The sequence below is a fragment of the Sinocyclocheilus anshuiensis genome, unplaced genomic scaffold (assembly GCF_001515605.1).
Source record: "Sinocyclocheilus anshuiensis isolate Anshui unplaced genomic scaffold, SAMN03320099.WGS_v1.1 scaffold1143, whole genome shotgun sequence".
Classification (NCBI taxonomy): Eukaryota; Metazoa; Chordata; class Actinopteri; order Cypriniformes; family Cyprinidae; genus Sinocyclocheilus; species Sinocyclocheilus anshuiensis.
The window spans coordinates 1,324,624-1,337,686 of NW_015546123.1; the positions used below are offsets into that span (position 1 = coordinate 1,324,624).

General features: G+C 37.3%; 2 protein-coding genes across 6 annotated transcripts in view; both read left to right on the forward strand.

The window, feature by feature from the left end:
• Nucleotides 1-9,600, forward strand: part of LOC107701019 (arf-GAP with SH3 domain, ANK repeat and PH domain-containing protein 1-like) — a 48,957-nt gene extending 39,357 nt beyond the window's left edge. For 2 of the 4 annotated variants that reach the window (XM_016502919.1, XM_016502920.1), the window contains 11 exons: nucleotides 1,580-1,665; nucleotides 1,765-1,880; nucleotides 2,600-2,667; nucleotides 2,849-2,956; nucleotides 3,886-4,111; nucleotides 4,593-4,754; nucleotides 6,067-6,142; nucleotides 6,412-6,476; nucleotides 6,566-7,122; nucleotides 7,889-8,011; nucleotides 8,104-9,600. In XM_016502919.1, coding sequence (XP_016358405.1) covers nucleotides 1,580-1,665; nucleotides 1,765-1,880; nucleotides 2,600-2,667; nucleotides 2,849-2,956; nucleotides 3,886-4,111; nucleotides 4,593-4,754; nucleotides 6,067-6,142; nucleotides 6,412-6,476; nucleotides 6,566-7,122; nucleotides 7,889-8,011; nucleotides 8,104-8,178 — 1,662 coding nt within the window. In that variant the 3' untranslated portion in view covers nucleotides 8,179-9,600. The remainder of the gene's footprint in view (nucleotides 1-1,579; nucleotides 1,666-1,764; nucleotides 1,881-2,599; nucleotides 2,668-2,848; nucleotides 2,957-3,885; nucleotides 4,112-4,592; nucleotides 4,755-6,066; nucleotides 6,143-6,411; nucleotides 6,477-6,565; nucleotides 7,123-7,888; nucleotides 8,012-8,103) is intronic. The other 2 variants (XM_016502921.1, XM_016502922.1) reach the window with 1 other exon arrangement.
• A 1,710-nt stretch (nucleotides 9,601-11,310) lies between these two features.
• LOC107701021 (protein FAM49B-like) overlaps nucleotides 11,311-13,063 on the forward strand; it is a 22,029-nt gene continuing 20,276 nt past the window's right edge. The window contains exon 1 of one of the 2 annotated variants that reach the window (XM_016502923.1): nucleotides 11,311-11,473. The gene's annotated coding sequence lies outside the window, so the exon portion shown is untranslated. The other variant, XM_016502924.1, reaches the window with a different exon arrangement.

The following is a 13,063-nucleotide window of genomic DNA, read 5'->3' on the forward strand; positions in this document are numbered from 1 at the left end:
GTCCTGCGTCATCCGCCTGAATGTCTTCCGCGTACCACAGTCAGCGGAAGTGAGAAAAAAGTGTTTATTACGTATGAAATATGGATATTTATCTTACAAAAATGCATGGATTCACTTCAGGAGGCCTTTATTCACCCCCCGGAGCCGTGTGAGGGACGTTTTATTACGGATGCGCACACTTTATTTCACGTCTTCTGAACTGTTGACAACCAACAACCGCTTACTCCCATTGACAGGCTTGGAGGGGCCAGGACAATTTTTAATATAACTCCGATTGGATTCGTCTGAAAGAAGAAAGTCACACCTAGGATGCTTTGAGGGTGAGTAAAACAGAGGCTAAAACAAAGGCTAATTTTCATTTTTGGGTGAACTAACCCTTTAAGCACTGCTGGGTACAAATGCTCAAAACAAGACTTAAACAAACCAGTAGGGGATCAAGTATACAAGTGGTGGCTTTCAACCCTGAAACCACTATAACAAGTGAAGCAAAATAAGGTTGCACAAAATTTGAAGACAGGGCACCCAAAAAACTGCATGAGAACTGTTAGGAGAGGAAAGCACAGAAATCTGGTTATGAACATTAGCAATTTTAGCAGTAAAGAATTCTAAAAAAGATTTGACACAGCTGATGTGTCAAAGATGTCTAGGATTATGTTTGTAACAATGTTCGTAGCTACGGGAAGAAGGAGGTGGGAACCAGCGAACATTTAAACATAAAACTTTAATAATCAAATAAACAAACACAAAACTAAAGTAAAAGCGGCAGCCCCTCACGGACGACTGCCACATACAACATAATAAAACAACAACATAAATAGTCCAGGCCTGGTCCTCTCATGTTCTTCACTGTCGTCACTCCTCCTTTTATCCTTCCGGTGCTCCTCTGTGGGACTCAAGACTGGTGAGTGGCGCAGGTGTCGCTCATTATAATTTATGCCACCGGCCTCGCTCGTTCCCATGGCTCTCGGCCCCGGACCACTCGTCACAATGTTGATGTTCCTGAATGATACATGCAAAGTAAGCAGATCTGACAGATTCAGTTTCAGCTCTATATTCACTAAGAAGGTCCTTCCAAGCAAGATAGTAGCTAGTTAAGCTTGAAATCTGCCACTTTCTCTCTATTTTTCGACACTCAGTCTTCTTTAATCAAAGACTGTTGTTATACCAGATAGCAGAGCGGGTATACTTGATTTCATGGACCTTGAGAGGAGCAAATAAATCCATATTAGTAGCCAGCGCATTATTTAGCTGTGAAATGTCATCATCCAAGGACATTGAGCCCAATTCAGTAAGAGGTGCGCCAACAGCAATTGCATATTCTGTCTGATCAATTGATTTCCACCTATGAAACTTAACAGTGCGAGCCATAGGTACAAGTTGAACTGATAAATCCAGGTTAAAAATACTGCAAAATGGTCTGAAAGACCAATATCGACACGAACAACTCATTTGAAAACACTAGGTCAAGTGTGTGTCCTTTGCAATGAGTGGAGGCATTTACAAACTTGAAACTTGATTAAAACATTCCAATACTGCCAAAAAATCTTTGGCCTGATTCTGACTGAATTACTGTCAACAGGACCCGGGAGAGACAGCGCTGCATTTTGCTGTGCGGACATCAGACCAGACCTCGCTGCACCTGGTGGACTTTCTTGTCCAAAACAGGTATCGGACAGAATATTCTGTTGTGCACATTAGTCCACTGACACTCATTAGCAGACAATTAAGCTGCAAGATGGTAAATATGGATCTGTGTGTGTACAGTGGAACTCCAGACAGACAGACGGATAGTGGAAACGCTTCTCTCCATTACTGCTGCACATATGAGAAGCCAGAGTGTCTCAAACTGCTGCTCAGGGGAAAACCATCTATTGACCTGGGTAAGTGGGTTATGTTAGGCATCTCCCCAAAGATGTTTCAAGAGAGACATCATCTGCAGTTATTTTTAAATAAAGGCAGAGCTAAGTATGATATTTATTATTTTGACCTTGTGTAATGATTGATTTGTTGAAGATTATTTCAACTTAAAATTGGCAATTGTTGTGAATAAATGTGAATAAATGATAAACAGTAGTCTGAAAATGTTGTAATATAATTGTAATATTGTTAAATATTACTACAATTTAAAATAACAGTTTTCTAATTTAATGAAATGTATTCCTGTAATGGCAAAGCTGAATTGAATGCATCCTTGCTGAATAAAAGTATTTTCTTCTATCAAAAAAAAAAAAAAATCTTACTGACCCCAAACATATATAATTTGTCATAAAATGATTTGTCAGAGATAACTGGATTTTCTGCAGATGTCTAGAAACATCAGTTGTAAATACAGACCTCTGGGACCTGCATGTCAATCTGAATGCTTGGAGGCTCATCCTCCGACATGTTTCATTCCTCAAATTCTTTGCACTGAGTAATATACAGGTGTCATCACACCTAACCTGGAGGCTTTGATTTTTGCTTCTTGCGCAATTTAAATATATGTAATTTTTCCCAACCCTAAAATATAACTGCTAAAAATCTTAGAAAAGTTATTTATTCATAATTTAATTACCATAGTAGTAGCAAGGCTCTTCCAATGTGCTTTGTTTTATTTCAGTAAATCAAAATGGGGAGACTGCTTTGGACATTGCCAGACGACTGAAAAATGCACAGTGTGAAGAGCTAGTGAGTGTGATAATTTTGTATTCAATGGTTCTTTTTCTGTGTTAATTACGGAAGAATTTTGCCATACAGCCACCTGAAATTTCACTATACAGTCATGTAATTACTCAAAACATGGCCTTTTCTGCATTAACATCAGAGAGGAGAAGTGTATTAAGTTAATGGTTTGTGATTGGATGCGCAGCTGGCAGAGGCAGCAGCTGGGAGGTTTAATCCTCACGTGCATGTGGAGTATGAGTGGAATCTGCGTCTGGAGGAGATCGACGAGAGTGACGATGACCTAGATGACAAGGTTTGTGTGCCTACCTTTTGTTTTGTCCCATATCTCCCTATAGTAGAGTTCCACTTTGCTCTGTCAGTTAAGAGATCCGTCTTTATGCACCCTCTATTATAAGCATGAGCATAATGAGTCATTTTCTATTCGATTGATTGCTATTTGCTGGAAACTTCACATCTTGTTAGAACTTTTATCTTTCATAATGGTAAAAGATGTTATAATGGTAAAAATAAGTTATCTTTTATAATGGTTTAAAACTATGCTAATTTAAAAATGTACACTTTTCTTAAAAAATGTATTATGTATTAAGAAAAAAATGAAGACACAAAACAATGCCGGACTTACCCAGAACTTACATAGAAAACAATTTGAGAATTATATTGCCACTGTTAGGATAATGCACATATAAAAACTATGGGATACTTAGTCTATCCGCATTAGGTAAATAACTAGAAGAATAACAAAGTGCAGTAAACGGTAATTCTATTTGCATTAAAAATCAATGTGTTGGTGATTATGATAATAAATTAAAATATGATAACAAATACCTTTTTTCCTGTATCAAACAGCATATCAGAATGTTTTTGTACAGTTAAAATACCTGGAAGTGACTTCCAAGTTATAAATGCTCTTACTTCACATAATGGAAAATGCTCTCTGCCCACTCAGACAAAGAAAATGATTTGATAAGCAAACAAGTTTCTCAAAGTGCTTCAAATTTGATCACAAAATCAAAATCACATTTGAATGCTTCATAAAAGTGGATCCTCGTCTGCAGAGATCCATGCCTTGAGAATTGAGATCTGAAAACACCAGTAAGAATCAAAATATTCCTACATTTTGATTTGCCTGAAAGCACACTGTATATCTACAGCGCCACCCAGTGCATTCAGTTGTAACAGCAAGGTTTTACTAGTCTCAAATAAATATTTTTCCATCCCCAGCCCAGTCCAGTGAAGAAAGAGCGTTCTCCCCGACCTCAGAGCTTCTGTCATTCCTCAAGTGTGTCCCCTCAGGAGAAGCTGTCTTTGCCGGGGTATTTAGGACACAGGGACAAACAGCGACTGTCCTATGGAGCCTTTGCCAGTCCTGTCTACAGCACCTCCACCGATACACCTGCATCTCCAGTATCAGAGGGGCCCACAATAGCCAGCAAGACCACTTCAAAAGGTATACACGCCTTTAAACTCAATATACATGACACTGAAAATAAAAAAAGAGAAGGCCAGGTGCCTGGAAAGGTAAAGCATGATGATAGAATGCCTTGTTTGCATGTACCTGACGACTTTGCATTAACTTTAATTGCGGGGGAGGTATAATGTGCAATCAATGGAGGCTAATCGTGAGTGATTGTGAAATATCCTCTCACACCACAACCACTGTTTGCTTGCAAACTGAACTGGAATGTGCAACCTTTGGCTTTTGTTTCAACTAATTGGATATCAGCCCGCCACCTGCATTCTGGTACCATATTAAAGGAATAGTTCACCCAAAAATGAACATTAGCTGTTTTGGTTATTTTGGTTGTGCTTATGGAGGTGACTTTGTACTCCTCCTATGATGATTGGAGTGCTGTCTTTGCTCTTGTGTTCCGGTGCGCTCGGGCCTCACTTGCTTCTCGACCAATCACGTCATCTCGTCACTCTTTCAGCTCCGTCCACTGGACCGCCCACCTCCCTGCCACTGGGATCGCAATCAAGTGCAGGAGGCAGCTCCACTCTGTCTAAGAAGAGAGCGCCTCCTCCACCTCCCGGACACAAGCGCACCCTCTCAGACCCCCCCAGTCCCGTACTTCAGGGCCCGCAGAGCAAAGGTGCGTCCAGGTGGCAACACCTCAGTTTTGTGACTGCAGAAACAACATTGCGTCACCACCTCGGCTGACAGAAAAGAGCAAAATTCTTTTTTGGTGCTGATAGTGGTGGTGGTGTTGGTGTGAAATGGGTGGGTATGAATTCTGAGCCTGACCTCTAATGGCCATTACAATGAAGTGATACTCTGATTAATTGTTTTAGGGCTCCTGTTCTTGAGTATGTATTAATGATCAAAGACTGAGAGCTTTCTGAGTGGAAGCGTGACATGTCAAACACCCAAGGATGTTAATGCAATTAGTGCTTAACATTACATTTTCTTCAGTATTTTCTCTTTCCTCACCCCACAATGAGAGTTAAAGTGGTTAATCCCCATTTAATATTCATATTAATCAGCTTATGCCTGCTTTCTTTTCCTTTTGTGATTCTGAGCTTTGCGATTTAAGAACAATTAATTTTGTTCATGTTCTGTTGCATTTTTGCAATTATATTAGCTATTAAATTGTTTAAGTGTGTAATTCATGTGCTATTATCTCCACCAGCTAGAATTTATAATAACTACAATTAAAATGGTGTTTAAAATTTGTCAATAATTACAATTAGATTGAATATCAATTTAGGAAATAATGTCAAAATTATAACATAGTTTTATCATTTTAATTTTTGAATACGGTCAAGAATGTCAAGACTTCTGAGATGGAACAGGCTACAATCACCATTTTAATTAATTTTTTTAAATGACATTGTTTAGGTACGTTATCACACTTGGCTCATTTAATGTGCGCAAATACATTTTGCTAGGTTCATTTAGTGTTAGATAATAGTGTGTTTAACAAATCCAATAGTACATTAATGCTTTTACAAAAGTCTTGGGACACAAAAATCTACTGTATTCGTGAAAAGTGCCTATTTTCAAATAGGTTTCCCCAAACACTCCTTATCTTCCATTGGTCAGATAAACAGATAGTTCGCCCCCGAACTCATTCCATTGGTTGAGCTAATTTTGCTCTGTTGGACTGGTTGTGAAGCCCTAACAAGCTGACAATGTGACTGTGCCACAAAGTTATGGCTTTTATATTTTTTTCTGAGAAAATCAACCTGCAAATGACTTTCTTATAGTTGCCATGGCATATTAAGCTGGGATTGGAGAAAATATTTTAACATCATAAAATAAGCATCATCTTTAAGATGTCTCGGTAACATCAATGAAGATCACATGCACATAAAAGCAAGAGTATAAGACATGGCCAAAGCTCTTAATAAAATACAGGAACTTCAAACCCGCTTTAAACCTCTTCCCTCTTTTGAACCTCATAGGAAGTGAGTCCACTCCTCCTTCTGCAAATCGGACATCCCCAGCCAATAAGTTTGAGGGAATTCAGCAGCAGCAAAGGTGCTGCACCACACATTGTTTCGTGTTTTCTGACTCTTTTCATTCTTTACCATCAATGTTCTTGTATAAACCTAGAGTTTGTGATTTTTAAAATGTAATAGTCCTGTTTCGCACAATAATCATTTGGGCATTTTACTGCATGTCTAATCGATCTTAAAGACCATTAAGATTTAGCGTTTATAATTTTCTTGTTATCTTTGTAAATCCATCATGAAGGTTTTTTCTAGTCTGTTATAGAGATATTAATCACATGACCTTTTTGATTTCAGCACTACTTCTATGAACACAAAAGCAACATTTGGCCCACGAGTTCTTCCCAAACTACCTCAAAAAGGTACATTTCACATGACGTTAGCTACAGGTTATATATATTTCTGATTTTTAACTTTATGTTGACCTACACATGATGTCTTACTCTTTCAGTGGCACTACGAAAGATTGACACAATCCACCTCCCCTCAGTGGACAAGTCCGGTCCTGATGTGCTGCAGAAACCCCCACAGGCCCAGGACACGCCTCCCACCAGAGCTTCAGATACAATAACTAGACCCACTGAGCCGCCACCTAAAATCCCACAACCTGCAGAACGCTCCCAGCCTGTGGAGGTGCCGCAGAAACCGCATATCTCAGACCTTCCCCCTAAACCGCAGCTATTTGATCTTCCCCCAAAACCACAATTGTCGGATTTACCTCCAAAACCTCAGATTTCTGACCTGCCCCCGAAACCTCAGCTTAAGGATCTTCCTCCTAAGCCACAGCTCTCTGACCTCCCATCCAAGCCTACGATGTCTTCAGCAGCTGAGACCCCACAGAGGCAAACAACACAGGAGGAAACAAGTCCAAAGCCCCAGCTGACAGAGGTGCAGTCATCCAGTCAGCAGGAGGAGCTCTCTCCAAGACAGGCCAGTGAGGACACTAATGGTGCACCTGCAGGAACTGTGGAGATGCCTGTCCCGATGCCACGGAAAATAAACACAGTGGTGAGTGAAAAGACATTTTATTTATGTACTGTGGACCCAGAAAGTTTAAGTTTTAACAACCAGGAAGTGCGCAAATTCTTTTTTGTACTCATTTCATGACCTATGTCTATTGTTTTATCATTTTTAACCTAATAGACCTAAATAACCTTTTTTTATTCATAAAATTGAGCTTAAAAAGTGCACTTTTTAACTTAAAAAATAAATAAGAAGGCATTAGTTTATATATTAATTAATAAAAAATGTATATATATTATATATATAAGCATTGTGTTAGCAGTGCAAAAGGTCGTGGGTTCGATTCCCAGGGAACACACATACTGGTGAAAAATGTATAGCCTGAATGCACTGTGAGTCGCTTTGGATAAAAGCATCTGCTAAAAGCATAAATAATAATAATAAAAGTATTTATTTATAATTTTTTTTATTTTGTTTTATATACACCACAGTTCAAAAGTTTTAAGACCAGTCTTTTTTCTTTTTTTTTTGAAAGAAATTAATACTTTCATTCAGAAAGGACAAATAAAAAAAATTGTATTGTTTTAAATATATCAAAATAGAATACAGTTATTTGTTATATATTAATAATATTTCACATCGTCATGTTTTTACTGTATTTTTAATTTAATGAATGCAGCCTTGGTGAGCATAAGAGACTTATTTCAGAAACATAAAAAAATCCTACTGACCCCAAAATTTTAAACAGTAATGCTTACTGTAAAAAGATCAACAGGTGTAACACTAATAACTGGAGATCATCTCTGTGCAGGGAAAGAACAAAGTAAGGCGTGTGAAAACCATCTACGATTGTCAAGCGGATAATGACGATGAGTTGACTTTTGTGGAGGGGGAGGTTATAATTGTTACAGGAGAGGAAGACCAGGAGTGGTGGGTAAGTAAATCTGTGCCGTGCGGTTGCTACTAGTATCGTTAATGCAGATTGTCAGGACAGATTGTCACATTCATCAACTTGCCTTTTTACAGATTGGGCACATAGAGGGTCAGCCTGAAAGGAAAGGGGTCTTCCCAATGTCCTTCGTGCACATTCTGTCAGACTGACAGCGTATAACCGGCAGGCGAGAGGCTCTCTAACTAGCACAAGCTCTGCTCTCTCTGGCCTCAAACTGGACTGTGAGCATTGCCTCTGTACATAGCTGCTGAAACCCAAACGGTCTCCAAACAAACAAAACATGAAGTATCAAACCCATGCTCCCTTAATCCTCAAGGGTGAAATGTGTAGACTATGTGTTGTTCATAATCTGTGTTATCCTGCCTACCAGTATTATCGTAGCCATGGCAACCCAGCATGCCAAACTGGGTTTGCAGTAGCTATACTTGGAAATCTAGCACTTAACATGTATGCTGTAACTTTGTTTATGTGTACACATATAGAATTATATGTATGTCCATTTTAAGTGTGTCTTTGTACATACATATGCACAGATGTAAGTGTATATTTATGTGCGTATGTATAATGTACAAGTGTGCAAATGTATGTTAACCCTGCTTGCTTATGGAGCCAGTGTGACTCTTGACATTTTAGTGTACTGTTTTAAAAGAAAAAAAAGATCATCTCTTGAATTTTTAGAAGGCGTAGAAGCAAGAATACAAGTTACTTAAATACTATACCAGTGTTGAAATTCCCAGCATAGTGGGATTCTGGTCAGGGATCAAAACCAAAATGTAAAGTTTTGAACATCTCATCTGCTATAAATAAACAATCAAAATATGCATTCATTCGGTTTGCATTGCTCGCGAAAAAAAGCCAGAAATCATCTTTATTCTGAATGCCTCAGTGAGTAGGAAACCAATTAACATCCCTAGAAAATTGCTAGTGTAATGCTACCACTTTCTACCCGTATGTTTAGCCAGTATGTTCATATGGTGGCTGTATCCAAGGACGTTACCACATAGAACCAGTAATAATTTAAGAATGAACCACTGAAGAGCTCATATCAATCAAACATTTCCGTGTCTATTGTGGTTACGGCTTTGGTTGCATGTGTGGGACTGCTTCATTCCTTCCTCATTGTCGTTTAATGCCAAATCTGACAAAACCGATGCCTCAGCTCTGGGAAAGTGTCCTTGTCAATATTCTTTTATTAGATCATCATCTGGTCTCTGGTTATTATTCATGAATCATGCATAATTTATGAAGATTCACACACTCATACATGGATCTGACTGGTCAAATGTTGTTGGCTTTGTATAAAAATGTTTAGGAGGAGTTTAGTTGTTTGCTTACAGTGAGTGTGGAATGTGATTTCTTTTGGTTTGTTTTGTTCATTTTAAGTTGAAATGAACTGCGAGGTGACCCGGCAGTGAGTGACTGACTCGGTATGACTCAGAATGAACTAACGCTGCTTCTTTTCTCGTTACCCTATCAGGGAGACCAGCATTCATTCTTGGTTTTTAACTATTATTCTATTAAAGCAGCACTATGTAACTTTTTCTGTGTTCAAAATTTGCAAAATGTATATAATGAGCGAGTACATCATGAATTCATCTTCCAAACCGCGTTTTTGTCTTATTCCGAATCACTACGGTACACTTATAATAAGTACTTATATTTGGACTATTGTAGCCTGGTCGGGTTGTCACCGCTGCGGAGTAACACATACCTGCGTGAATCGCCATAGACATAAACGTAGAGAAGTAGCTCCGGTTGGAATGTTCCACCGCGGGATGTGTGCAGTTCTGTTTATTAACCGCTAGAGCGCCAAAAGTTACATAGTGCTGCTTTAACAAAAGAAGATGTATTCATGAATGCCACCTGTACTATATTTGATGATGATAGTATTTGACATTTATAGGGCTAAAGTGTTTCAGCATGGAGAGGGATGGACCCTTTATTATGGGTCATGTTACAATTAAATATTAACTAAGGAATAAATAACAGGAATTCAGCACAAAGAACATCTCTGCTCCATGAACAAGACAACACAACTTGAAGATTTGTAGTATAAAGTTGTGGACGCACCATTCCTGGACTCTTTTGTTTAGACCCCTGTGATGAGCCCACTGTTGGACCACGTCTATCTGTTTAGATGTTCAATACAGCACAACTCCAGATCATGGATTCTTGTGTTGCTAATATTGTAGCATATTAAAGTCTGGAAACAGTTAAAAGGACAACTTCACATTTAAGTGAATAAACTGTATTCAGTCCTAATGTTAAATTTAGGATGAATTTTGCCACTCTCTTGTACCTTTTTTTCTTCTTCTGTGTTTGTTGCACTGTAAGTTCAGACAAAGAAAATCAAACTTGGCTATCAAGTCTGTGAATCTTAAAATAAAGACTTTACGTTGAAACCATGTAGTCTCCATGTTATTTGTTTATTTATTTATTTACTTCAAGCTGGGTTATTTGACATACAGGGTCCGTTTAAAAAAAAAAAGGACTTATTTGATTTATTTTCTTACTTTTCTCTGCTAAAGGCTCATGGTATTCATTAACATTAATACTAACTGAAAAGGACACTGACTTTTGAACTTTTTTTAATGAATGAAAAAAATACATTAGTCAGATCAATACCATTAACACACACACATACTGTATATATATATATATATATATATATAGTAAAAAGCTTTCACGCAGTTTTTACTAAGGTTTTAACATTGATAACAATACCAATGATAATCCTATAATTCTTTGAAATTATTTTGGTATTAATGACTTATGTCCATGCAGAAAATCAGCCTGAAGTTAGATCTATTAGTTTATTACATTGACTAAGGTCTACTAGTCTAAGTGTTTTACTATTTTGTTTATTATTTTAATGGAATAATATTATTTGATGCTATTATTATTATTATTATTAAAATGTAAATTTATTATTTATGTTTTATATTGGACTAAATTAAATATTTAAAATATTTTTCTTGACTGAAAAGCCAGGGGCACGTTAGTCACCATGCTTTGAAATAGAGAACTGCCCATAAAGCACTACCGTGCAAAAGAACTAGAGCATTTCCATGATAATTTCATTACACAACGTTGCTTCATTATTAATGCGCGCGTTTCTATCGTATCGTTTGCGTTTTTCAGTGTGCATTGAGCTCAAAACATCATAAGTGAAAGCAAAGATAGGTAGATCCAAAACAGAAAGAGAACGCTACATGCATAGTAAAACTAGTCAGCTTCCTCTCTCGAAATCAATTCCTTTTATAGATGTAGGCAGAGCTTGTTTAGCGCTCCCTCAGTCGAGTCGAGCTCAACCTGCGCGTCAAACGCAACACTTCTGATTGGCCAATCCGGAAAATGTAGACACACTTCACAATGATCCGCTGAGCAGGGTGTTCTTCGGCGTTTCCCTATATTTACTTTTCACTAAATTGACTGGAAATTAAGGTAAGAATCATGGATTAAGTTGCAATTCCATTCCAATATGCAACCTGACACCTGGCGCGAGAGAAAGTGTGTTTCCTTCAGCACACAGGTGAGGGGAGAGTCTACTATAAAGACAGCCTGAGTGTAAAGTGACTGAAACTAAACTAAAAGAAAGCTCAATAATAAATTAAACTCAATTTTAAAGATTTTAAATGAATGATATTAAACTTTTACTTCACAACGTTTTTGTGAAAACAAGGCGTTTGATCACATTTCACTTGACTTTGAGGTTTATTCATTGTAATGGACGGTGATTATTACAGATACATGGCTTTGGCTGTTTATGTACGCTTGTATACACTTGTCTTATGCGTATTTGTCTGCTGCTGAGCAGAAAAGAGTGAATTTTATTATAAAAACCGAGACTATTCTTATGAACAAAAGCAATGGGTGCGAGTTTTCAGACTTCCTCTGTGTTCAAATAGATCATGCCACTTCCTGATTTTGTTTATTCAAAACACGCATTTCAAAGCACATCAAGTTCCTACATTTTCACTGTCATGCAGACATAGGTTCAAATCTAGATTATTCGATGTACAGAGATAACCATTATGACAGTTTATTTAAATAAATGTTAATCGTTTTAACAATTAAAATGTTCATACGACAATTGCGCGGTTCATTTAAAGTAACCACAGGGTTCCACACTTTTAGGCCAATGAATTTTCATAACCTTACAGGACGTTTCTAAATATTCATGATTATTGAATAAGGATTCTGATTAATTTATATTCAGGCCGATTCACCAGTGAATCTTGCAGACCACTTGTGACCTGTTTTAAACAATTCAGTGAAGTTTACTCTACACTCTAAAAAATGCTGGGTTGTTTCAACCCAACTTTGGGTCAAATATGGACTAACCCAACTTTTGGGTTAAAATTTTCATTTAAAAATTTAACCCAACAGCTTGGTTAGTCCATATTTGACCCAAAGTTGGGTTGAAACAACCCAGCATTTTTTAGAGTGTACACAAGCTCTTTGAAATAATTTAGTAGATAGGCCAGTAATAATTTTAAACCCTCTACTTTTTATGAATACATGTTCACATAGGTAACTTGTGTATTTAATGTGTTGTTTCCCCAAAAATACTAAAGTTTGTTATTTTTCAAGTGAGAAACGCATAGGTTAAGTTTAAGGGGGTGGGGGGGAACTGTTTAGATCAACAACTTTGTATAAATATAGATCATTGTATTTCATTATTTACTATTATTGTGTCACAAGCCAAAATAAAACAATTTAAAAAACGTTTCTGGATATTGGTTATCAGACACTCAAAATAGTCTTACATAAAAAAATAATAATGGACAATCTCTTTATTTTAGAACAGAGCATAACTAGAAAAAAAATATTTTATAGAAATTTCCATGACTTAAGAATTTAAGCTTAATACGTTTACATAACTTAAATTATTTTTCATTTTCCAGGCCCAGAAAACACAAATTTAAAATGCCATTTTTGCATGATGGTACACCCTAAAAAATGCTGGGTTAAATACAACCCAGTGCTGGGTAAAATAGGGACAAACCCAGCAATTGGGCTGTTTTGACCCAG